Source organism: Ammodytes marinus (assembly GCF_949987685.1).
Source record: "Ammodytes marinus genome assembly, chromosome: 3".
In the NCBI taxonomy this organism is placed as follows: domain Eukaryota; kingdom Metazoa; phylum Chordata; class Actinopteri; order Uranoscopiformes; family Ammodytidae; genus Ammodytes; species Ammodytes marinus.
Genome location: NC_137232.1, coordinates 14,754,893 through 14,782,406, shown reverse-complemented (window position 1 = coordinate 14,782,406; position 27,514 = coordinate 14,754,893). Strand labels below are relative to the sequence as shown.

At 39.4% G+C, this 27,514-nt stretch overlaps 1 protein-coding gene across 4 annotated transcripts in view; it reads right to left on the bottom strand.

The window, feature by feature from the left end:
- Positions 1–3,192: 3,192 nt before the first annotated feature.
- myo7aa (myosin VIIAa) overlaps positions 3,193–27,514 on the bottom strand; it is a gene marked incomplete at both ends in the record, with an annotated part of 41,738 nt that continues 17,416 nt past the window's right edge. For 3 of the 4 annotated variants that reach the window (XM_080054052.1, XM_080054053.1, XM_080054050.1), the window contains 34 exons: positions 3,193–3,285; positions 3,677–3,796; positions 4,512–4,595; positions 4,693–4,809; positions 5,144–5,329; positions 5,651–5,757; positions 6,411–6,498; positions 6,752–6,865; positions 7,014–7,119; positions 8,164–8,319; positions 8,512–8,695; positions 10,438–10,595; positions 11,072–11,196; positions 11,800–11,990; positions 12,652–12,821; positions 13,416–13,542; positions 14,014–14,131; positions 14,392–14,559; positions 14,945–15,172; positions 15,500–15,673; positions 16,007–16,126; positions 16,567–16,693; positions 16,858–16,985; positions 17,530–17,619; positions 17,811–17,987; positions 18,335–18,541; positions 19,125–19,334; positions 19,848–19,955; positions 20,155–20,373; positions 20,748–20,832; positions 21,228–21,322; positions 24,417–24,509; positions 25,495–25,653; positions 26,156–26,293. In XM_080054052.1, the coding sequence (XP_079910178.1) occupies positions 3,193–3,285; positions 3,677–3,796; positions 4,512–4,595; positions 4,693–4,809; positions 5,144–5,329; positions 5,651–5,757; positions 6,411–6,498; positions 6,752–6,865; positions 7,014–7,119; positions 8,164–8,319; positions 8,512–8,695; positions 10,438–10,595; positions 11,072–11,196; positions 11,800–11,990; positions 12,652–12,821; positions 13,416–13,542; positions 14,014–14,131; positions 14,392–14,559; positions 14,945–15,172; positions 15,500–15,673; positions 16,007–16,126; positions 16,567–16,693; positions 16,858–16,985; positions 17,530–17,619; positions 17,811–17,987; positions 18,335–18,541; positions 19,125–19,334; positions 19,848–19,955; positions 20,155–20,373; positions 20,748–20,832; positions 21,228–21,322; positions 24,417–24,509; positions 25,495–25,653; positions 26,156–26,293 (4,770 nt within the window). Of the gene's footprint in view, positions 3,286–3,676; positions 3,797–4,511; positions 4,596–4,692; positions 4,810–5,143; positions 5,330–5,650; positions 5,758–6,410; positions 6,499–6,751; positions 6,866–7,013; positions 7,120–8,163; positions 8,320–8,511; positions 8,696–10,426; positions 10,596–11,071; positions 11,197–11,799; positions 11,991–12,651; positions 12,822–13,415; positions 13,543–14,013; positions 14,132–14,391; positions 14,560–14,944; positions 15,173–15,499; positions 15,674–16,006; positions 16,127–16,566; positions 16,694–16,857; positions 16,986–17,529; positions 17,620–17,810; positions 17,988–18,334; positions 18,542–19,124; positions 19,335–19,847; positions 19,956–20,154; positions 20,374–20,747; positions 20,833–21,227; positions 21,323–24,416; positions 24,510–25,494; positions 25,654–26,155; positions 26,294–27,514 lie in introns of all 4 variants that reach the window. The other variant, XM_080054051.1, reaches the window with a different exon arrangement.

Genomic DNA, 27,514 nt, shown 5'->3' with positions numbered 1-27,514 from the left:
AGTTTCATGAGCGTCAGACTTTCCATGTGGGAGCTAGCAACCCTAGCCCAACCCTAACCCTACAGAAAATGAATGGAATTCAATGTAAATCGCCCCAAAATGGACTGGCTTGCTGTGTAAAGCATCCCCTCTCAAAATTGACTTATGTTCATCAGAGAATCAACCTTTGGTGGGTATATTTGCATGACTGATGTTAATAAGTGGTGTAAGTTTCATGAGCGTCAGACTTTCATTGTGGGAGATAGCAACCCTAGCCCAACCCTAAACCTACAGAAAATTACAGCCCAAGAATGGCTTGATTTGAAAAGCACCCCCTCTCAAAAATCGATTTCTCTTCATCCAAAAATCAAATCCTTTGGTGTGTATATTTGCATGACTGATGTTAATAAGTGTAGTAAGTTTCATGAGCATCAGACTTTCGTTGTGGGAAATAGCAACCCTAGCCCAACCCTAGGGTTGCTATCTCCCACAATGTACCCACCAAAGGATTTGATTCACAGATGAAGAAAAATCGATTTTGAGAGGTGGTCCTTTTCCCAGCAACCCAGTCCATTTTGGAGCCATTTGCATTGAATTCCATTCATTTTCTGTAGGATTAGGGTTAAGATAAGGTTGCTATCTCCCACAAGGAAAGTCTGATTCCCCTCAAACTTGCTCCACTTATTAACATCAGTCATGCAAATGTACCCAACAAAGGATTTGATTCTCGGATGATGAGAAATCAATTTTGAGAGGGTGTGCTTTTCATAGCAAGCCAGTCCATTTTGGGGCAATTTACATTTCCATTCATTTTCTATAGGGTTAGGGTTGGAAAAATTAGTCCAGTGTCAAACACAATGCTAAAAAATACAGCTAAGCCATTCAATAAGAGTCCAAAGTCTGTTAAATACATTGTGAAGAAGGTGTTATTAATTTATATCTAATCAAATCAAAACAAAATTATTTATTATTTTATACAAAAGTGAGAGCATACACGTTACACACTGACCGTCATAGACTAAACAAAAAGCAACACAACAGGTACAACACACATACTTTTATATTAGTCCACAAGGAAAAACAACAAACTAAACATCATTCATAAATGTATCACATGGAACGGTTGGCACTGTTAAAATACCAGTGTATTTGTAAATTATACAAACTAAAGGAAACCAGTGCAGGTTAATGGGCGAAGAGTTCGTCAAATCAACAAGTAGATGCACAAGTGACAAATTAAAATAAATAGTTCACACGAACAATGTAGATTTCAGACAAACAGGCTGGAGTTTCACCACAACAGAACAAAACCGGTCGTCGGTTTGCAAACTAAGTAGAGGTGAGGCCACTGGTAGTGTATTTGAAATACTTAAAAATGCTAATGGGTGAGTCTCTTGTTTTATTTACCTAAAGGTGTTTTTTTTTGTGTGAAATGCCAGAAAAATTATTCCTACAATGCCACTCTTAGGAGATCTGCTAAGTGTTTTTTTATTCAAATTTTTTAATAACACTTGGGCATCTATGTTTCTTAGTAAAGAGGACAATTTAGATGACACTTACCATCGTTTTCCTTTGAATATTATAGTTTTCATCACCGAGGATAGAGCATTTGTATGTAATTAGAATGGCTTTCTTCATCCACAACCACTACCAGCAGTATCACAGGACAAAAGTTCTGCATTGAGTCTTCTTAATGACAAATGAGCAAACTGACAAAGACTGTGAAATGCAACTAAAAACATTAGAAAACAACAGAACAGCAGCGCTCAACAGGAAATGTCTCTAATGTAAGCTAAACAGAAATAAAGAGACAATGAAGGCATAACATGTAAGACTTCACACAAACTGATAATATTTTACATTGTTAAACAGAAGTGTAAACATAAACCATGAGTATTAGAAAACCAAACCTCAATATTAAACTGCTGCACACATTATAAGCCATAAATAGCAGACTTGAGACCCAACGCGTTTGCTTTTGTTTGTTTTGTAGGGCCCCAGAGTTTTAAATAAATGAGCTTCAGTTACATTGTTTGGTTCCAAAGTCTGAAAAATATATAAATGCTTTTCTGAAACCAAAACAAGGAATATTAGAGAATATTTTTAAAAGTGATAAAATTATTTAAAATCATCAAAAAGATAAAATGTTTCTGACCTCGTATTCTGTGACAGATTTACAGAAAATGTTGTATCCAAGAATGTAAGTTTGACTTACTGAGTATTTTGAGATAGACTAGGCAAGAAAGGAACATTTCTGTTGCTTTGCTTTGCTTATCCTGTGATGCTCAAATGCTCATTACCCACATACACTCACTAAAAAAACTAAATTATATATATTAGATATTTTTAGAACATGCATATTAACGATTGGAGGAAGTCCATGGTTACTGAAGTGTTCACCAACTTAAATGTCAGACTTTTCAAGACCTTTTCAAAACCAAAAAGAAAAATATTTGTCAACTTCATGCCCGTCAAACATGGAAAATCAACGTGAATAATTATTAAGTGCATATACTGTATTAATTGATATTTATATCACATTGTTGTCAGTATTTCCCAATGATTAGTCACAAAGGCTATCATTTATCAAATAACGTTATGTGGACACATAAGCAACATAGTTGGATGGATTGACAAGTGCCTTTTATGAGTCAATGAGCTTTCTAATGCTAGCTATGATCCATTATTTGCCAGCCACTTTACAGTTAAAGTTTGCTCATGTCACAAGAACATTATACATTTTTTGTATACATTTTTAATGTATAAATATTCTTAAAATGTTCATGCAGTAACCAACGGCACATTCGGTTGAGATCTTCAAACTACAGTAGAACCGAGTGTTGTCCTTTTGATCTGAATCATTTCAAAACAGTTCAGACTGAAAAGAGCCTGTTGAATCCTGAACCAAACCAGTAATACAGACTTAATATTGGACGGAGAAGTTTGTATATTTCAGAGGTAGTCATCCTCGCTCGAATCCTCATCCTCATCGTAGTTGTATTTGTGTTGGTAACGGTTGCTAGGGCCTTCTCCTGGGTCGTCGCTGCCGGCAACAGAACTCTCCCCTCCGGTGACCTTTGACCCCTGTGAACTAGCAGAAGGACTGCGATTCATCGACCACAGCCGGCTGTTGAAGCTCCGTCCCCAGCTGCAGTGCTGGCCAATCGGGCGCAAGAACCGCACGAGCTCAGCCGCCTCCTGCCAGTAACTAGTTCACTTGCTCTGGCCCCGACTGGAGCGCTGTTTATTCATGGTGGTCAACATCTGGCTAATGTACGAGGTCAGCAAGTCATCCATCTTGTAGCCCTGTGTGTGTAATTAAAACACATATATACTATTAAGGCGAGACATGGAAGCCACTTTTTTTGGGGGGGGGGATTTTTGCCTATTTTTCTTCCATGACATGTTTGCGACTGTATATTTATCCTATACAACCATCTTTAACGGCCATTATCTCAACATTAATTTTTTCAATACTCTGAACCAAAAATGGCAACTTCTAAAGCCATTACATCATCTGTTAGGTAAAAACTTTGGGAACTAATATGTTGCATTAAAACATCTAGATTTTTGGTTGTAAGAGTGCGAATTTACACATAATTAGTGAAATAAAGCCAAATTTGCGGGGTGCTTTTGTCAATTAAAGGTAAAAAAAAAAGGAAAAATAGTGAAAATGCACATTGTTTGTGTTGCTCACCAGCGAGGTCTCACACAGCAGTTTGCTTCCTCTGACCAGGTTGCCGATGGTGATGTGGAAGTAGGTGTTGCCGCTGCTCCAGTTGGAGATCTTGGTGAAGGGGTGAGTGGTCAGGACGTCCTGTACACACACACACACACACACACACACACACACACACACACACACACACACACAGACAGACAGACAGACAGACAGACAGACAGACAGACAGAGAGAGAGAGAGAGAGACACACAGAGAGAGACACAGAGAGAGAGACACACAGAGAGAGAGAGACAGAGAGAGAGAGAGAGAGAGAGACACAATGCCAATGACTGAAGAGTTAGAAGAATAGTTAAATTTATTTTTATTTTTAGCTTGTTCCCTGACTATCAGGTTCAAGACAAGGCGACGGAAATCATTCCCTTTAACTGTGTGTGCATTTTTTATATAGAAATAGGCAAAGGTCTCTCATCCATGTTAGCTTAGCTCATACACTGGTAGTCAAGGGGAGCAGGTCAAAAGATAAACTTTACAACATCATTAAACGCTCCTGTGTGCTTGTTGGGACTTTTTGATTTAAGCTAAGCCTTTTCTTGATCTGGAGAGTGCGGCAAAAAGCTGAACATTTCAAATGTAGAACTATTCCTTTAAAAAAACACGGGCCCTGCAATTACAGAGCTGGCCTTTGGGGAGAGCCAGACACAATAATGTAATTATTGCCATAATGGCTACAACACTGAGTGTAGCTTCAATGGGAAACAGTACAGACAGTAAATACATAACTTGTTAAAGTGGATGTTTTAAAACAAATTGAATAACTGGCCAAAAATTGGGATATATTTCTGCTCAAACCTTGGTCTTGGGGTCGATGAGACTGACTCCGTGCTTGTTGACGGCAATCAGCAGGATCTCTGGGAAGTTCGGTTCTGTGGTTTGCTAAAAACAAAAGAAAAAATTATAATTTTGAGTTTTATTGTGTTAAAATATGTATTAATATACACAGCTGCAGAGAAGAAGTGACAGGTCTGTTTACCTTGACCTCAAAGAAGGCAGAGCCAAACGTCTGCCATTTGTAAATGATCTTCAGGAACATCAGTTTGGCCTCTTCCCTCGATTTACCAGCCTGCTTGTTGAAGTATGCAACCAATGACTGTAATAAAGACACACACACACACACACACACACACACACACACACACACACACACACACACACACACACACACACACACACACACACACACACACACACACACACACACACACACACACACACACACACAATTAATTATTAAAGTCAGATCCTTCTTTACATACTTTGAGAAATGTAGATTTATAGAGAATACAAAATTAACAAATGGCTTCAGTATTTTACAGGTAAAAATTACTATATTTCTAGTGTTAACATCTAGTACACAACTAAAATGTGCTTGTGATTTATCGATAATTCTATCATTTAAAACACATTTCTTGTTGCATTTTTACCCTTTTCCAGTCATCCGGTGACATCTGACGAATGAGATCTCCGGGAACCAGCTCCCGAAGCATCTTAGGAATTGTAGGAAAGTGGGATTTGTCGTCTTCAAACTTGACGCGGTAGATCAGAGCGGCGAGCTGGAAAACTTCTTCTCGTGAGCACTTGTGGTAACCACGGAGATATTTAGGAAGCTCCTAGTTAGTGGAGGGGAAGAAGTGTCAACATTATTCAGTGAAGGGGAGTATAGTGAACACATTTTTTATTAACTAGAAGTTTAATTACATTTTACTGTAGCTTGCTGGTAGATCACCTACATTCGTATGTGTATAGTGATTCAAATAGTTAAATAATTTTTTGACCACTTTTGTGCAGTTAAACAACAAACATTTTGTATGTAATAAAACATCCTTAATATATCTAAAAAATGGGTTTAAGAGTTCATTGTATGTGTGTTGACAGAGAGTGTTCGGCCTTGTGAAAGAAAATGTTTATGAGGCGAAAGCCGTCAGACCGACCTGATAGTAATGAAAGATGGAGTCTGCAAACGAGTCTTTCCCTGGAACTGTGTTGGTCCACAACTTCTTCATGAAGAAAACCTGGTAGGTCAGAGAGGGGATGATTCCTGGGAGGGAACAGGGGGAAATATTAGTGTTAGCAACATTATAACTGGCGAAATATTAGCTTTATTCTTGTCTGTAATGTCAGTTTAAAAAAAAAATCCTTGTAGATATTTTTGCGATTTTTTAAAATTTCAAACTAGTGAACAAAACATACTCAGGAAATTTGTATTGTATTATCCATCCATTATTCATTCCATAAATGTGTTACCATCACCTATTTGTTGCAAATGCTCCCAAATCGACTGTAAAACCCTCTCTGTGATATAATGCTTCCATCCAGCTTTTCTAATTAAATAATTTGCATAAAAATAGATAGAAACATAGCTTTGGGTTTCCCCATTGCTTATTACCTTGGAAAATAAAATAATTAAATCAAGCATCCTTTGACATTAATTAACTTTTCGTCACGTTAGGTCGGCCTGCAGTGTAAGAACAAGCTATTTAAAATATGTGTAGCAGAGCATATAGGTTTAAGAATTATTGAAATATTAATCGACAAATTTTAGGCTTAGTTGCAAATTCAAACAGTAGCACACTGCTGTAAGGTAAACAAAAATATTCAGAAAAAGAAAGAAATTACATATTAAATATTTCTAGAAAAATACATCTTTAAATAAAAGATGATGATTGTAACAGCCTTGTCGCAGGTACTAACCGTCTTTAGCAGGTCGAGATTTCTTGATCCAATCGGTCAAATGTCTGACGAAGTCAAAGAAGAAATCTCCCTCTGGTACACTGATCACCTGCAACACACACACACACACACACACACACACACACACACACACACACACACACACACACACACACACACACACACACACACACACACACACACACACACACACACACACACACACACACACACACACACACACACACACACACACACACACACACACACACACACACACAACAAAGTGAATTGAAAATGAGCCTAGGTTGAAGACAGAAACATTTAGTTTTGCTCCTGATAAACCCTCCTTAACCTCTGACCTTGTCTGAGATCTTGACGAAGAGGCTGAAGCCCTCAGGAGACTTCAGCAGCAGTCTGGTGGAAATGTTCTGACAGAAATCCTTTGCTTTGGTGCTCGACTCGACTTCAAACGCCTGAGGGTTTATGACACAATATATCAGTTTTCAAAATACATTTATTTGTCTGTGTGTGTGTGCGTGTGTGTGTGTGTGTGTGTGTGTGTGTGTGTGTGTGTGTGTGTGTGTGTGTGTGTGTGTGTGTGTGTGTGTGTATGTGTCTCACCTCGTCTGTATCATCAGGGAAATAAACTTTGTGGAAGATCTGAGTTGTTTTATGTTGGATTGCCTCGACTTCCACCAGATGAGGAGGATACTTCCTGGATCCATTACTGTCACCATGACAACAAGGCAGCAAAACAAAAAGGTTAGTCCAAGTTTTGAGTTTAAAATTAGTTTCAGTCAGAAACTGTTCTTGTGCATGAATATTTTCCTAAGTTTCTAAAGTCTGATTTTATTTCACAATTGCATTTTCCTAATATAGTTTTAATAATCCAACTTTTCACATAAGAAACAGGCTGCCAAACTTGTTGCAAAATTCTCAATTTATGGACATGTGTAGGCCTACATGCAGTTGTTAAACTTGTATTTAAGATGTGAACACAGAACAAATGAGCAGATCAAGATTCCGTAATCTCTGTACAAAGATCCAAGTGAAGTAACAATAATTAATTCAAAATTAATTAGAAATGTATTTTAACATTTATTTTGAATTGTTTCTTTCCATTATGTTTTAAGTTGGACTTAAATATATAAAAAATTTCACTATTCTGTTTTGAAAGCCACTATGAAAGTCGACCATGAGTAATGAATGAAATGGCTACTGATCAAAAGTCTAGTGTATATAGTCTGTTTGATAACTTGAGGCACATGTAGTAAGCTCTCAGTAACTTAAAGGCCTACTTCACCGGTTTGAATATGAAGGTGTATTGAATTCTGAGATCCTATGTAGTATAAATGTGCGAAAAAAATTGAAATCGGTTCATCTTAGCCTGAGAAAAGGCAGAAAGAGTGTTTTTTTTTAACCCTATATTTCTCTTTCTCGTGACATCACAGAAAGAGAAATATAGGGTTAAAAAAAAAACGTACTTTGTAAATATTACTGTGATGTCACAGTAAAAGACATCACAGTAATATTTACAAAGTACGTTTTTTTTAACCCTATATTTCTCTTTCTGTGATGTCACGAGAAAGAGAAATACAGGGTTAAAAAACACACTCTTTCTGCCTTTTCTCAGGCTAGGATGAACCGATTTTAATTTTTTTTGCACATTTATACTACATAGGATCTCAGAATGCAATACACCTTCATATTCAAACCGGTGAAGTAGGCCTTTAAAGTCCTAGAAGCACCAGTCCTAAATGCTAGTTGTTACCGTAGCGCTTTGTGTAGCCGCTGCATACAGTCTCCAGACAGCGGGTGGTGTTTCTTGGACTGGAGGAATCTCTGGATGTGCGGCAGCAGAACGTTACTGGGAGGATAGAGACCAGTACACAGCCACAGCAGCTCCCAGCCTTTCTCCTCGCTGTACCTGAAGGGGCAAGGGGCACATTATCAATGTTATTTAATATATTTATACAGTTTGTATTCAGATATATAGTCTATATATATGGACTCAGTTCTGCCTGCTGTCAGACACAGAGGCGACAGAGTGAGTAATATACACTGAATTCAGCATTTATCACAGTACACCAAAAATAAAGGGATTGTGATGTTTCCTCACTTGACATGGTTGTCTGTGAGCTGTTTGATGATCTGACAATAGATCTCGTCTTTCAGCGGTTCGGCCTTCAGCGCTCCCTCAAAGATCTGGTCCGTTAACTCGTTGACTGAGCGCGTGCGTTTGGACGGGTAGTCGCCCATGTACTTCATCATAGGTGGGACACACGTCAAGGAATTACAACAACCTGGTTGGCTTGGGTACTAATGTAGAATTTACATGAATATATGTGCGTGTGAGACGGACAGTGTGTTTAAATTAATTATTATATACTGTATACAGTCAGGGGTGGACTGGGACAAAAATTCAGCCCTGGCATTTTTGGCCATGGCAGCCCACCATGATTATTTATACGATATGTGGAGGCAGGGGCGTTGCTCCAAATTCTGGGCCCCTATACAGGAAGTCCTGATGGGCCCTCTGAGAGGCAGTCTTACAATACAAACATGTAAAAGCTATGTTTGTCTATAGTCCAAAACGTATGAGTGACTGGTCACTCTCTGAGCCAGATAACAACACAATGTTTCTATTGATGAATGACCAAATCATTACGCGTACTTGAACACAACCCCTGGTCTAATGACTCTTAATAATCATGCACACACACAGTGTTTCTCACAGGAATTTGGGAGACTGTGTCGTGGACCCTGGACCTTCTAGGGGGGTCCGGGGGAATGCTCCCCCGGAAGATTTTTTTTCAAATGTTAAAGTAAAATTCATCAATCTGGTGCACTTTGAAGAGAAAACTAAGGATAAATCAACTGTTTCCTATGTAAGCTATTTAGTAGGCTATTATTTGCTGGAATAATGTATAGACACAGATGACCAAAAAGCAGAAAGAAGAAATGTACATGTTTAAAAAATCCAGTCAGCTTCGGGAATTTTTTTCCTTTGTTTGTATTTTTTAATGGCCCAATATAGGCCCCTGATCTTCGTAGCCCCGAACAATGTTATTTAAAAAATAACATAAATGTACTGACGAATGAAAGACCCATGAAATCTTTTTTTTCCCTAAATAACGTTTTTCTGGGCCTTCAAAGATCAGGGGCCTATATTGAGCCAGTAAAAAAATAAATAAAAAAATAAATATATATATATTTTTTTGGGTGCAGCCCCCCTCTGCCTTGGGCCCCCCAAGCCTGTCCGCAGTCCGACGGCCCTGAATGTAACTGACCATCGTCAGATGCTCATAATTACGGAGTAGAAGTTGAATGCATGATAATACAATTTAATGCAGCCTCTGAATGGGCGGCCCTCTGCTGTGTGTGTGATTGGGCCAGGCCCAGCCTAGAACCAATCATAATGAGTAATGGCCTGGGACAAAGTTTTATTTAACTTTCAGGTGAAGTTGACAGCCTGCACGCACAATTATATGTCCATGGCACTCCCGAGAGGGAAGGGCCCTCGGCCCGGCCAAGTCACACAGCCGAGGGTCCATAAAAAAAAAAAAAAAAAAAAAAAAAAGGATTTTTAATTTTTTTTTTTTTTTTTTTTTTTTTTTTTTTTAGTAAATGGACCCGGCCCGGCCCAAAATGCCTGCCGGCCCACCGGGACGATGCCCGGTATGCCAGATGGCCAGTCCACCCCTGTATACAGTATATCAACTTAAAATCCAGAAAATATCATTATTAATTTGGATACTATCTTACTTCAGTCTGGTGTTTTTTTATTATTACTTTCATTTATTTGATATCAAATAAAATTTAAAATCGAAACAAACTTTGAATCAGTTTGTCTAAATTTCTTATATTATAGTGCTATTTCTCAATACAATATAATAATTTAAAAAGATTCATGTCAACCATCTGAAATGCATATATATTTTTTTAGATAATTTTGTTGGGCATTTTTCTATGCTTTCATTGACAGAGTTGAGAGACAGAGATTAAATGGGGTAGAGAGGTGAATGACCCGCAGTATAAAGGATATCTATGAAGGACATGCAGGCGTCCTGGGCTAGTTCCTCGTGGTTCAGCACCTTCTTGAGCAGAGGGATCTTCAGAGGTTCTCTGGTGCAGCTCCACAGCTTGTCCTTCCCTCGGTTCTTAGTCACCATCACTCGGCTCAGCGTGTGTTTGGGAGGAGGCCTGGGACAAGCACATTATGTTAGTGACGTGCAGTATGTATACAGTATATTTGCCCTATTTAGAATCTATTTATTGTAGATATTACTTATCTCATCTTGTTTTATTTTTTTATCCTTTTGTACTTCTCGCACCGTGGGTCGGGGAAAAACGTTAATTTCGATTCCTCTGTATGTCTGGCACATATTGCAGGATTTGACTATAAATTTAAATGTACTTTTATATATACAGGGCGTGTTTGGGAGGAGGCCTGAGATTAGATGCTTACATTAGGGACATGTAAACACAGCTAATGTTATGCTGGGAAGGATTTGAGTTAAAGGGTATCTGTTCCGTATATTAGTGGTTGTGTTTTCCCCATTAAGACCAACTGAATGAGGATGGCTCGTGCAATTGGGGATACAATTGATAAAATGCTGATTTTCAGTCAGTGGTCAAGGTTAAGGTGCGTGCGTGCGCGCCTGTATGTGTGTGTGTACCTGAAGTAGTCATAGGAGAACTCCTCCAGTGTGTAGGGTTTCAGTCTGTCTTCACTCTCCGGCATCACAAGCTGAGAAACACGAACTGACTCCTGGCGCTGGTCTGGTGTCATGGTAACCAGTGCCTGATTGGTTACAGATCACACACACACACACACGCACACACACACACACACACACACACACACACACACACACACACACACACACACACACACACACACACACACACACACACACACACACACACACACACACACACACACACACACACACACACACACACACACACACACACACACACACACACACACACACACACACACACACACACACACACACACACACTAATGTTGATGGACAAGTTTGATTAACTTAGAATAATAAACAAACTAATAAACAAACTAATAAAACTGTATAACTGTAAGTTAAGTTTAGTTTAGAGAAAATCTGATGAGATAAAACATACAAACTTTGTGTTCATGTTAAAATGTTACTGTCTCCATAAGATATTTTTTCATTAAATTTTACTTTATTTGCATAAAAACTTGTGGATGGAAACATATTTAGTGCTGCCAAAAACAAACAAAACGGCTTTTCTCCATTAAATATCAAGAAGAGGAGGAAGTGAGTCTCTTTCAGCAGTTTGAGTGTAACTTAAAAACATACTCAGTCATTGTACCCCAGAACACCTTTTGTCAAAATCAGTGAAGCTCTTTCCGTCTCACCACTATCTCTGGCTGCGGTCTTGTGACGGTGGGCAGGACATAGACACAGTCAGCGGGGAAGTCTCCTCTCTGATTGGTCCGTTGGTTGAGGCCGTGCGACCAACCAGAGTTCAGCACCTGCTCTCCTGTGTCCTGGTCCAATAGGATCAGGTCTCCCTTCAGGAAGCTCAGGAACGTAGACTCCTCTCCGCCTGCATGGGAACAAAACGATATATTACAATGATGAAGCAAAGTAAACTGTGATTTAGTAGCGTTCATAAACAAAGGCTTTTCCCGTCTGCCTGCTGTAAATCATTTGGTCTGTAAAGGCATTACTAATAACTTAATAAAAATGGGGTTTAAACTGATGGTCTCGTAAGCTCTTAAAGAACATTTATGACCATCAGAGAAAAAAATGTTTCAGAAACATTTATGAAGGTGGCTTACTAAAAATAAAAAATATTGATTTGAATATGGGTTTATTCATTTAGAAATGCTTTCATTGCTTACACTACAAAGAGTGGGTAGTTTTGGACTAGCACTGGTATGATTATGGTTTTGAATTGTCTCAACTTCTCAAAGTCTTGGTCTTGCCTTGGTCTCGACTACAAAACAACTTTTATTCTTCAGTCCTTGTGTCAAAAAAACAAAACAGATTTTTCTTCTCAGTTAAAAATTAAAAAGGTATAAACATCAAGATAGAAGGTTCCATAAGCGTTCACAGTGCCGACAGTAATGTTGAAGTTACTCAGAATTCTTCATGGGGGCGACAGAAGTTACGCACTATAGCTTTAAGAGTCCAAACACTTGAATACTGCCTCCCTTCAGTCTACTGCTTTTTATTATTTATTTTATATTAAACCCAGTACTCACTTGGGTTGGGGTTGTCCTGCAGTGCTACCACAAACTTGGACCGTTTCCTCAGACCTTCCAGGAAGGTCACCACCAGGTCGCGGATGTCCTCCGCGTTGTTGGAGGTGAAGGTGAACTCGTCTCCTTTGATCGTCGCCAACGTGAAACTCTGACTCTGTAACTTTCCTCCTCTGAAAGAAATACAACAACGTGCTATAGATTAAATAATACAACACATTGATTGTCCCTGCACACACATTTTCTGATTTGAAGGTTTAACAGTTTTCTGATCTAGAAAAAAGGTTTGGTTTGGTTTAGGCACAGAATCTATTGGTAAGGCGAGACACTGCAGGTGAATAGGGTAAAGTTTTAAACTTATAGATATCATCATAAAACTTTGCCATTTGATTACTGAGATTAAAACTTTTTTTTTTGTAACACAATATTTTTGGAAATGTTTGAATAAATATTCAAATTTGGCAATAATTCATTATGTGTAAAATTGCATCTCAACATCTAGATAAATATATATCTAGATGTTGGATAAAGCTAGAGTTAAAATCTTTATTTCATTTTTAAAACATATTAGCGTCTAAAGTTTTGGAGAACAGATTTTTGGATAGAGCCTTTTTTCATTTCATAAATCAAAAAAAATTACGTACAGGTCTTTAAAAAAAAATCAGCATGTTTGAAGAGCAAAATGTGTCAAAAATCAAACAATTAACAACATTATGACCAAATCCTTCTGTAATGACCTTGAGAACAGTGCTTTGTGCAGGCCTTACTTGCTGCTGGAGACTGCAGTGATTTCTGGGAAGGAGAGTTCTAACAGAACCTGCTCCTGTTCATCCACAAAGTAAACTCCGGTCCAGTTCACAGCTACGATGAGGTCGTTCTTAGGGAGAGCTGGACCTGAGAGGAACAGAAGAATGCAAGGCAAGGCAAGTTTATTTATATACATAGCACATTTCATACAAAAAGGCAATTCAAAGTGCTTCACACCTTCCCTGAAGCAACAAGACAAGAGTTATGACAATATCTCCTGCCTGTCTCTTATGGGACAGTATTAGGGCCACAAGACTGAAACTAAATTGAGAAGGAAGTTTTTTTTTCCTTCGTCGCGCTTCATCAATAACTCTTGACAAAGTTTTGAGCTGTTGAGTTTGTTCTCAACTTTATTCTCAAAGTGCATAATGAAGTGGATTTTTTTTCCTCTCCCGTGGCCCTGATACTCTTCCAAAGCCTCTGGTAAATTAAATGTAGTTATAGTTATAACTTATTCATTAACAAAAAGCTTTTTTACATGTCTCCAGAAGTGTTTTGGATGATGGTGTGTGAATTGGTACATGTGTTCAGGTTTGAAAGAGTTGGTAAAGCGCTCACCAGAGAACTTGAAAGCTTCATAGAAACGTGAAAAAAGCAGCGGCCATTTGTGACGAGCGAAGTCCACCACTTCCTCCTTCACCTTGTGAGGGTCGAACCGCTTCTGAGTGTAGATGCCCTGAACACACAGAGAGAGAGAACACATTTTCTTTATTATCATTTATTTTTGGGCAGTATCATGCTTCATTGACAGTTTGGAGAGAGAGATAAATGGGGCCGAGAGGAATGACATGCAGAGAACGACCTGGGCTGGATTCTAACCCGGGTCTGCTGTGAAGACTGAGCCTCTATGGGGGGAGGGGTGGGGCTCTAACCAGTACACCACAAGCGCCTCATATGTTTTATTATGTCAATGTGTTCAGTTTGTTGAATAAAAACCTTTTTATGTGCGGCCATGATGAAGTGAGCCCACTTCTCCACGGTGCGCGCGGAGCTGATCTCTCTGTCGGGGATGTATGACGGGATGAGGCTGAGCAGCCGCTCCAGCAGGATCTCTGAGCCGTAGTCCACGTAATACTGCTGGGAGGCCAACTCCGCTAGGTCCTCCTGGAGACACACACACACACACACACACACACACACACACACACACACACACACACACACACACACACACACACACACACACACACACACACACACACACACACACACACACACACACACACACACACACACACACACACACACACACACACACAGGTGTGTTTATTCGGATTACCAACCAGGCCAGATGTTTTTCCTGGGTGAGCGCACCCATAACAAAGGTATTAAGAAAAACTATATAAAAATAGCATTCTTAACATTGATGGTCTCATTTGCTGTTATATGTCATTTATGATCATCAGAGGAAAAATTAGACTGTTTCAGAAATATTTAAAAGTTCCTCGTAGTTTTATTTTTTTATAAAAAATAAACGCAGTAAACTGACCCTGTCGCAGCGGTACTCTCCAAACTTGACGCCCCTGACGGTCTGTTGGTAGATGAGGTTGGTGGCCACCTGGTCGTCAGACGGCTGGTGCCAGGGAGTGAAGATCTCCTTCCTGAAGAACAGCCTCCATGGAGCGTTCCTCTCCTGAGCGCCCTGCTCCTTCGCATACTGCTCACACTGAGACACCGCATCCATCACATGGTCGTTACCGCTGCCTAGAGACGACACCTGGAACAAGGGTTTAATGTGTTGAATGCTTTGTAGGCTACGAACAATGATTCATTCACTCGTCAGACATATTTGAATGGCCAATTTGTGTTTTACGGTCACTTTTTTTTTCTTTAAGATACTTTAAACTGTTCACAAAAGGCAAATATTATATTTTTCATATATGCTTTTGTTATTTGCACAATCCTCTTTTTACAACTTGAGGGAAGAGAGGCTCAAAATCATCTCGTACATCCATGTCTTAAAAAGTACAGTGCGTAGAAATGTTAAATTTTTTTCCCCGAACAGACTTGGTAGAAATAGAATATATTTGTGTGTTTTACTCGCCTTATCAAACAGTGCTATATAGAGTGAGAACCCAAACCGGTCCCTGAGGTTGATCTTATCCGACAGAGCGCTGCAGAGCTCGTTGGCTGTGGTGGCAGAATCAGTCAGGAGAGTTTTAGTCGTTCCGTCCATGAACGTCACCGGAAGCATGATGGGCTTCTTAGACTTGGTCGCCTGGAGACGGATATAACTTTAGTCAAGATGTTTTCCTACTGTAAAAACCTTAAGTCTTAGAATCTAGTATAGCAGTGACCTGTTGGTAACACTCTCTCATAGTATTGTGTTTACTGAATGTTATTTTCATTCATTTAAAATCAGTATTTTTTTCCTGGTATGTCATTTTTTTTTAATCATTCTTAATCTTTAATGTACACTTTTAATCTTTGCAGCACATTTATGAAATATTCCATGCAAACACAGTTTCATGATTCATGAACTGCTGCTTTTTACAGACAAATAAATCTATCAAATTGACCAATTCCGATGATTATTATTATGCGTTAGTACCTGCAGCTCGAGCCAGGATGGAGGTTGTGTTCTCGTTCCATTGACAAATGTTCTCCTGAGTCTCTCTTCACAGTACGGAGCGTAACCAGGGGGACCGCTGCTGATGAAGTTCCTTAGATACTGTGGGGAAACGAAAGAAAAAAAAGACAAAAGTTTAACAAAACTATGGATGCTTCTCTTAGAATTGTTCCTTTTTTTGATTAGTCTTTTTCTTATATTTTCAGCGGAAATCATAAAAAATGTATGAAAAAATTTGACATTTTTCACTTTATGACTAATGAATCTAGAATAGATGAAAGTTTCGCTTTTCAAATTAAATTACAGAAAAAAATAACTTTTCCATGATATTCAAATTTTTGAGATGCACCATTACTGCTTTGACTCATCGTTCTGTCCCTAGAAGTAGAAGATCAATTCAGGAAACAAATTATTTTGTGATCTCGTATGTCATCAAGGGTTTTAACTTAAATGGTGAGTATTCAACTTCAGACGTGTTCTTCCTTCTTCTGTCTGTAAAGATTGAAAAATGTAACAACATTAAAGTTTCTAGATGTTCTGACCTTGACGAACTTGTCTGACGGGGCGAAGCAGCCGACACACAGAGAGATGAGGATCCAGCCGCGAGCGTGAGAACTCTTAGACGGATTCTGACTCAGCTGCTTACAGATCTGACAGTAGATCTCATCCCTAACACGCACACATACAGGGTCATGATAGAGCTTCTCTGGCAAAATGTAGTTTCCTAAGGGTTCCTAAATCCATAATTTTTTTTATTAACATTTTACTTATATATATATCAAATAAATAAACTCTGCGAGTGTGTGTGTGTGTGTGCGTGCGTGCGTGCGTACCTCAGTGCTGGCCTCAGAATGCCATTCCCGATGATGAAGTGAAGTTTCTCCAGGTTGGATGTGGGACGGTCCTCTAACATGCTGTTACCATGGAGACTGTACTCCCCGTCGTTAAGGCGCTTAGTGACCTGAAATATATCACACTGTAACTTTAACTGTTTCTGCCTCTTAGATATGAAACCATTACCTTGGTGATCTGTGTGTTAAAAGAGAATTCACAGTCAAAGACTCAAAGTAAACACCTAAATTGCTTGACATTGGTGGACAGGTTATTAAGTTTGGGGGACCAAATACAGCAACCTCGGATTTAGAGTCATTTACACAGAGGAAGTTTTGTGACATCCAGCATTTTATGCTAGAGAGACAGGCCACTATGTCAGAAATGTTGTCGGTGTTATTAAGAGCCAGCGGGACATAGAGTTGGGTGTCATATGCATAAACATGAAAATTTATATTGTGACCCAACGGAAGCATGTAGATGGAGAATAAGATAGGACCAAGAATTGACCCCTGTGGGACACAAGACGTAACAGGAGGATGAGGAGAATTCCCCCATAGCAACAGCGAAAGATCTGTTTGATAGGATGGAAACCAAGTAAGGGCCTTTATGGCATTGAGGGCAGTGTCCTTAATGCCAACGTAGTTATCAGCGGTTCTCTCTCTCTCCCTCACCTCCTCTGTGATCTTGGATTTCTTCTTCAGAGTGAGAGAAACCAGTTTGTGTCGGACGCTGTTCTTCTTGTGGCCGTCAGACTGAGGCGTCTGCAGACAGAGAGAGACAGGACTTAAGACACGGCAGGTAAAAAAACATAGTATATTCAAGCACTGTTCAATTTTGAGATTTTATTCTATTTTTGCTTCCATAACATGTTTTTCTTTCATACTAGTCTAAATAAAAGCAAAGCATAATTAGTTAGATATTTACATATTTATTTAAACATTTCGTCCCTTACCTCCCCCTCCCCCTGCAGCGCCTGCAGTTCTCTCTTGTAGGTTTTCTTCCCAAGAGTTTCGTAGATCTTTGTCATCACAGGAATCTTCTCACTGCCGTCGCTGATGGCCGTGTGGTATTTAGGCTCTGGCAAATCTCCCATGAACCTTAGGACTGTGATCCACACCGCCAGGGCAGCCTGGAGAAATATGGATTTAATAAGTTCATCTGGTAAAATGTAGTCCAAAGAAATACTCAATTTTTTCAGTATGGCAGTGTTTACAAACTGGTGTCGTCGCACCCCCGGGCACTAGTGCAGGAGCTCACTAGTGCCTGGGGGTGCACTAGTGAGCTTTCAGTTGTTGATTTTACTGCTAAGGAAAAAACCTGGACGTACAGCAGAAGGTATAAACTCCATGCACTATCTTGAAGGGCTTACCTCATGTAGATGCACCGACAGTGTTGCTGTAATTACTAAGAATTCCTCATGGGGGCGACATAAGTTACGCACTATAGCTTTAAATTATGCATCTATTGTTGACCTACCAGCTGGTCTCCCTCATCATCATGAAACAGCAGAGGTTGTTTGAGCGGCCGTCGGGCATAGCTGTGAGTCGTGGTTCCCTGGAAGTACGTAGCAGCGAACTTAGCAAACTTATATTCTGATAAATCCTCCTCGTCATCGTCTTCCGGCAGAGGAAGAGCCTCGTCCAGATCCTCCACCTCCAGCTCACGGTGCGTACGCTCCAAATCCTACAGACAGACATTTACATTTATTTATCAAATCATTATAGTATCCATTCGGTAGGATGGTATTCAAGTCTCAATTCAGTATTATGAAAGCTTTGTTTATTTTTTTACAAAAAACTATTTACAAAAGTTGCTAAAAATACAAAGAAAATGGAAAATAGAAATTAAAAGCTCATTCAGGATAATGTAACATTAGTTGGACCCACCCAGGTTTCAGAAAGCTTCTCTATTGTTATAGGTCAGTGTATATTTTATACAGGATGAATTGAGAACAAAATATACACAATAAGATATAGAAACATTTTACTTTATAATTTAGGATAAACAAAAAAATTAATAAAACATAGCAAAAATCTGAATGAAAAGTGAAAACATTACGTCAGGAATAGAAATGCATGCATCGGTCATCACTATTAGTTCCATCATAAAACAATTGCCTTTTTTTTTTTTTTTAAGGACCTACTCATAGAAAACATTTTCATCAAGTGTATCAGCATTCAATAATCTGTGGATATAATTTATTAATATGTGTATAACTATATATGAACTCATACAGTGAAAGGCAATAATCCCTCCCGTCCCTCACCTCAAACCCGGCGGGCGCCTGGCCCTCCTGGCCGGGGAAAGAGGCTGTGGTGCCCAGGAAGCCAAACATCTTGTCCACCATGTCAGAGTCATTCACTGGCTCCTGCTTCTGCTTCTCCATCTGCTCCACAAGCTCCTTCTTCCTGCGAGCCTCCTCTTTCTCTCTCTTCTCTCGCTCTGCGTCTTCTTTAGCCAGCTGGGACAGACGCTCCTGGGAATATAAATATTAAGTTAGTTTTTAAGACAATACTGTAATAATAATAATAATAATAATAATAATAAAAATAATAATAATAATAATAATAATAATAATAATAATATAGCCTGAATAGTTTAATAATGAAAACAGGCTTCTACACTATAACATGTTGGGTCAGACATTCCCAGGATATAAATACATACAAATATCACCTCAGCTTTAAAACAATAGTGTAATAATTGTAATGTAAATTATAAAAATTTTAATAACATCTGTTAATAAACCAGGCTAATACACTATAACCTGTTTCCCTTTACTGGAATGATTTAGAGTACAAAACAAAGCTAAAGTTTTATAAATAGAAATAGAAATATGGATAAAAAAAAAAAAGATGTTGGATTATCTGAGTAATTTGAGCTCGAATCCAATCAAATCAGCTTCACTTTTATAGCACTTTTCATACACAGAAAGGATCACACAGTGCACTACATAAAGAAGAATTATAAGTCTTAGTTTTCCTCCCACCTGGTGTTTGCGTTCGGCCTCGGCTTTTGCTTTCTTGGCCGACATCTGGTTCCTCAGTTTAGTTTCTTCAGCCAGACGCATCTTCTCCGCCTCCAGACGGCGACGGTACTGAAGGGAAGAAAGAGCCAAAACATAGTTATAAAATACAACTAGTTACTAAAACCACTTCAGTTTGTCCTGTAAACATCTCAGTTCAAAATCAGACTTAAACTGTAACGGTCCAAAGTAAAGAGCAGCTACAGTGTGTGGATGGGATTAATGAATGAGTGTATGTGATAGCCTATACAGTATGTGTATGTATCCTTACCTCTCCCTTGAGTCTCTTGTAAAGCCTCCTAGCGATCATGCCTCTGGTGTAGCCCTGTATAGTGATGACGGCCCACAGTCTGTGTCGGAACGCGCGGCGGACCAGATACCCCCGGCAACGGCCCTGGAAGCCTGTGATTCGCTGACGGGCAACGTGGTACGACGCACACAGCTTCCGGGATCGGACCAGCGCCTGCAGCCGAGAGAAGCCCGCACGCATCTGGACAGACAGACAGAGATAATGTTTAAAATTTAAGTTAAGTTACTTTATAAGTTAATGGCTACATTGAAATGTGTCTTTTCGCATATCCCCTCTCTCAAGAGACATGAGTTGTAAAGTTTATTTAAGGATAGCCCCATAAGATTAACCATCTTGTTTTCGAAGGGGTCCAACATAAAACAAACACCTGTACAAATTCAAAAGCAAATACAAAAAAATTATACATTCTAAGATTTATTTATTTTCTAAATAGAAAAAAAGATAATAATCATTAAATTATATTTAAATAATAACATATACTGACAAGTGGATGCTTTACATAAATAAAATAATAATTAATGATGAATGAATATATAAACGAATGAGTCACTGACAGCTCCGTAGTTCTTCCGACACTGAAACCCTCTCCACGTCTTCTGGATCATCACCGCAGACTTCCTCATCTTCAGGAAGTTTGATCTGACGACAGTAAATAAATATTAGAAATGACTTCCATCTTTACACAACTAAAACTTTTTATTAATGAGAAATAAAAACTTCATTGTTCTTTGAGAGGTATCAAACACTGATAACTGGTACTTTTTTGTTGACTCTAGCGCCATGAGGTAATGTATTTTTTTGGATTCAGACCAGAGCAAAGGCATTTATAATAACTATATAAAAATATAATTATTTTCACTGATGGTCTCGTTTGCTGTTACAGGTAATTTATGATCATGAGAGGGAAAATCAGACTTTTTCAGAAACATTTAAAAGTTCCTCATTGCACCTTTAAAGACTGAAACATGACATTGAATCAACTTCTTTTCCCAGTTTCTTTCCAGACTTGAATCATGTGTTTTGTAAAGTCCCACCTGTCTTTGAAACCACGAACGACCTTCTGGATGAGAATGACTTTGTCTGTGATGGCTTTGTCTCTCTCTATCTCCAGCAGCATGTCATGATGATCCTAAAGCGGGAGAGAGAGAAGGTGATTTAACAAACAAAACATTCACTCACTGCAGTCTCTCTCTGCCTTCACACTCCTGTCTCCCTCTGAAATAAAGGACCTCATTCATAAATCCAAACCTCCTTTCACCTCGACCCTCTCCCCACAGTCCTCGTCAAAGCCTGCCTTCCCTCTCTGCTCCCCCTCATATCGGATATCATTCACTCCTCCCTCACCACTGGAATTGTTCCCACCCCCTTCAAAACTGCTGCAATAACCCCTATTCTTAAAAAACCTGGAGCTGACCCCAACGACCTCGTCAATTTCCGTCCCATTTCCAACCTTCCATTCATTTCCAAAATATTAGAAAAAATTGTTGCCTCTCGGCTCCATTCCCACCTATCCCACCACAATCCATAGTACTTAAACAGCCCTCCTCAAGATCACCAATGCACTCCTCATGGCAGCTGACTCCGGACTCCTCACCATCCTCATCCTGTTAGATCTGGCTGCGGCCTTCGCCACCATCTCCCAGAACATACTCCTCAATAGACTGGCATCCATAGGCATTCACCACACCACCTTCAACTGGTTCCTATCCTACCTCTCTGTCCGTCACCACAGGTGTTCCCCAGGGCTCAGTCCTGGGGCCCCTGCTTTTTATCATCTACCTCCTCCCCATCGGCAATATATTCCGTCACTACAACATCCACTTCCACCTGTACGCGGATGACACCCAGCTCTATCTCTCCACCAAACCTGACTCCGCCCTTCCACCATCACACCTCTCTCAGTGTCTCTCCGATTTAAAAACCTGGTTTTCCTCCAATTTCCTGCAACTCAACTGCAATAAAACTGAGTTTCTTCTCACTGGTACCAAATCCACACTCGCCAAACTCAGCAGCTTCTCTATCCCAATCAATAACACTCCCGTTTTCCCCTCCCCTCAGGTTAAGAGTCTGGGTGTCATCCTCGATAGCACAGTGTCTTTTCAATCACACATAAACACTATCACCCGCACTGCCTATTTCCACCTCCGCAATATCAACCGTCACCGGCCCTCCAACACCACTCACTCCACTGCCATCCTGGTCCACAGTCTAGTCACCTCAAGACTAGACTACTGCAACTCCCTCCTCGTCGGTCTCCCCCAAAAAACCCTCCATAAACTACAACTGGTCCAAAACTCTGCAGCAAGAATCATCACTAGAACCCCATCCTCTCACCACATCACCCCTGTCCTGCACAAGCTTCATTGGCCCCCGGTTCACTTCCGCATTCAATTCAAGGTCCTCCTCTATACCTTCAAAACCATCCATAACCTTGCCCCCCCATACCTAACAGACCTCATCCAAATTGCCACTCCCTCCCGTGCACTCCGCTCCTCCTCCTCTGTTCACCCCACTGTCCCCTCTGCCCGTCTCAAGACGATGGGGAGCAGAGCCTTCAGCCGCTCTGCTCCCCTGCTCTGGAATGCATTACCCCCGACATCCGCAACACTGAATCCATAACCCAGTTCAAATCCAAACTCAAAACCCACCTTTTTAAATCTGCATATCCCACCTGAACCTACCTTCCTCATCACCTCACCACCCATTGTGTACTTATTTTAAACTGTTTTTAATTATATTTGTGTACCTGCCTTGCTTTTAAACTGTATATGTTTTTGAATTGTACGGCGACCTTGAGAACTTTGAAAGGCGCCTCCAAATAAAATGCATTATTATTATTATTATTACTGCTGCTCTGGTTTCTCTCTCATCATCTTCACCGCAGTCTGGAACTCTCAAGCTTATTCTCAACATGAGAATGAATTTCTCCATGTGCATAATGAAAAAAATACCATTTAAATTGTTTCTCTTCTGTACAGTTGAGATAATGATAACGAAGGTATTTGGTCGCCTGTTGGAATTTGATCGAATTGAATTAAATCTTTGGCCCAACGGTGGAAAAGTCAGTCACCAAAGTTCAACATGATGGGAACAAGAATTTCTGAACATAATGTAGTTATGGCAACAGACCGAACCCCCTAAAAGAACCTAAACGTGTTCCATCTCTCCCTTCTATTCTCTCCATCCTGTGTGGAAGTCTGGGTGCTGCCCCATGGTCCCCCTCTGAACTAAACACTTCCTGCTTCCTGTCAAAGCCTGGTAGATTATTAGCCTTAAAACCAGAGGAACACAGAGATTTATGTGTGAAATACTCCTGACTAATCAGTTTTAAAAAAAGCTATGCTTAGTAGGATTTTCCCTAAAATAAAAAAATAAGTCTGTATAGCAAATCACATACTCAAGTACAGTAGAGTACAAGGGCCATGGGAGAAAAAAAACATGTTGAGAAATTTTTAGAATGAAGACAAATAGCTTCCTGCAAAATGTGATTACAGTTAGTTGAGCATCTTGGTATTTTTGGCATACTGCATTTAACATGCATTTATTGGGACAATTATTTTAGATATTATATGTACTGTATATACAGTATATGCCTTTTTGAAAACGCATCATTTCTGTGTATGAACCTGTCATAACATAAGCAAAACCATCTTTGTAAAGACAATGTTTCTACAGTAGGCGCTGTCTGTACGGAGCCACACACTGTGAAAACAAACTGCTGAGTCTAATCATCAACAGCTGATATTTTCATTTAAACCTCCTGGGAAAAGAAGTGACAGTTATCTCTGTGGTAACCAGCTAACGGATGTGCCTTCGCAACGACTTATGACCCCTATGGACGACAACTGTCCTCACTGGGCGGGAAACCAACACACACACACACACACACACACACACACACACACACACACACACACACACACACACACACACACACACACACACACACACACACACACACACACACACACACACACACACACACACACACACACACACACACACACACACACACACACACACTTTCCTGGCAGCAGACATGTGAACTGGAAAGAGTAGATTCTCAGCACTGGGATGAACTGGTTTATAACCAGTCAGCTGAACACATTAATAAAGTATTTGGTTGTTCATTGTGTTAAACGGACAAAAAAAAAATCTATATTATATTTTCTAGGGGCCAGTAACTGCTTATATCTCTTAATGTGTAGAACCATCAGAATCACCTTGAGGAAGATCTTGGTCTTTCCCATCTGCCAGTCGTCGTCTCTGCCGAGTACGGCCACAGCGATCCTCTGACAGGTTCCTCTGAGGTCCTCCTGAGAGAGGGAGAAAGAGGGATAGAGAGACAGAGAGAAGGAGAGACAGAGAGAGAGGGAGAGAGAGACAGAGAGAGAGACAGAGAGAGAGAGATTAATATGTTAGAACCAGAGGCCTTATATCAAGGAACTTCACATTATGTGGATGAGACATACCCTGAGAACCAGTCATTTTTTCACTCCAAGTTTGTCCAAAAACTGTTTATATTTTGTAATAAATGGTATTGGACAGTTTTACTTTCAATTGCGGTTTTCATTGTTTGTAAATATTACTTGAATTTATTTATCCGTCTACTTGTTTCATAATTTTTCTTTTTTTAAATACTTTATTCATAGATTTTTTTTTTCATAAACATACACACTGAGATAATAATAATTTTATTTTATATTTCTTTAACTTTACTCGTTCAGAGCTAGCTTATTTAACTTTTACCAGCAGTACACACAAAGCACAGTCATGTCATCAGTTTTATATTTAATTTGTTTAAAATGAAAACAGAACACTTTGTTTCTGTGATACATTTTAGTAAGTGATACATTTTAGTAAGTTAAGCTTTACTATAGTCACACACACACACACACACACACACACACACACACACACACACACACACACACACACACACACACACACACACACACACACACACACACACACACACACACACACACACACACACACACACACACACACACACACACACACACACACACACACAAACAAACCATAACATGTAAGGCTCCAAGTAAAACAGACTGCTGTGGGAAAAACTGCCTGGTGACCAAACACAGTCACACATGTGTTGTCATCAAATAAATAAACACACACACACACACACACACACACACACACACACACACACACACACACACACACACACACACACACACACACACACACACACACACACACACACACACACACACACACACACACACACACACACACACACACACACACACACACAACACACACACACAGTACCTGTTTGTATGCGGGTTTGACTCCAGGCATAAGGACTCTGTAGCGATCGACAAACTCCACAAATGTGTAGCGTATTGGATATCCCGCACGGCGGATACGAATGGTCTCCATCATCCCAGAGTATCTCAGCTGACGCACACACAACTCCCTGTCAAACAACTACACCACAAACACAACAAAATAATGTGTTAAAAACTCAGAAATCATACTTTTAATATACCAAATGTAGGACGATTTATAATAAGATCTTTAAATGTATATACAGAGCCCATGAATTTGGAAATTAAATGTAAAACAGCTCAAAGAACCTTAAGCAGGACCAGCTCACTAAACTTAATATTCCAATCCAGCATAGCAGAAATATTATTATTTCGTCTGTCTAACATAGCATTATTTTAAACAATACAAAGTTATTCCTGTAACTATGCTGATCATGTTAATTAATGTGCACTTTCCCTTTAAATTAAAAAATAAAGACATAAATAAATATAAAAATTCAGATTGCATTCATTCACAATTGTTTTTTTTTTTCAGTTATGAGAATAAACCTTAGAAAATGTTTACTTCTTTGAAACACCCAAAGTTACATAGTGCACCTTTAATGTGCGTAGTCCATTTTAAATAAAGAAATGTAGATATAAGTTCAGATGTGATGACTCACCATGGGTTTCTTGTATTCATTTGGTTTGATGCAGCGCACGAAGAACGGTTGACACACGCTCAACGTTCTCATCAGAAGCTCCAGAGATTTCTTAAACTGAGAACTGAGAGTCGGAGAACGCTTCCTGGTTTCTGCCCCCTTTAACACACACACACACACACACACACACACACACACACACACACACACACACACACACACACACACACACACACACACACACACACACACACACACACACACACACACACACACACACAGTTGTAGAAAATGTCAGGGTCAGTTAGACAATGCGAAACTCTTTCCTCTCTTCCTAAGCTCTGTAAATCACCTTCTTCCTCTGTCTCTAGGAATAAAAGATAAAAGTTTTTTTGTTCGTCTGACTTCGAAGGTTAAAAGGTTTTGATGGAGCAACAGGTTTGTCAAGGGACGAGCCGCAATTATTAGTCGACTAATCAATCAAGGCTTTATCCAAAATCTGTTCCGTAGAATCTTTGTACACTGATATGTTGTAAAAATCAAATAAAGATTTGAACTCTGGCTTTATCCAACATCTAGATTTTAGTTTTTTTTAAAGATGCACATGTACACATAACTAGTTAGATATTATCAAATGTGCATTTTAATTCAAACATTTCTAAAAAAAAAAAAAAAAAAAGACAAAATAGCAGTTTTAATGTAAGTAATAAATGTGCAATGTTTCATGATGATATCCATAAGTTTAAGTTAAACCTATTCACCTGCAGTGAACAGTAAATAACAACATTTTACCTAAGCACTACTGCCCTCTAGCGGTCACAGTGAGGTACAGCAAGATGAATCGTCAAGCTAGACAAAACAACAATGCTACAACTTCCGGTCAATCGGAACCCTTCATGGTTATTTGTTCTGAAGTAGTGAATAGACTATAGTTAATAAGATGCATATAATATTCACCATTTGAAAGAGTCCACATTTCAATACGCAAGATACACTGTTGTATTTTGACCGAGCTAAAGTTTTCTGCTAGCTAGCCTAGATAAGCTAAGCTACTCGTCTAGAATCGCTGTGAACTGAACAACGAGTAGAAAAATACTTTTGACTTGACACAGAACTCATTTAGGGTTGTAACTCTGTTCATAAGGCCATCGACCTTTGGCCAATTTAACTTACAATCAGTATTATGTTGAAGTCTGTTCCTCCTTCGAATAGTGATGGAAGCACTGGAATTATTTATTTGTTTGGACAGTTTTCACAAAATGAACGTTAATTAGCGTCAGCTGAGTAAAGTTTCCCGCTGTTGTAGCCGTTAAATACGTAGCCCGGGCTGCCTCTTTGCTGGTGTTTTCAGTTGGGTAACGGATTTATTTTGAAAGTAAT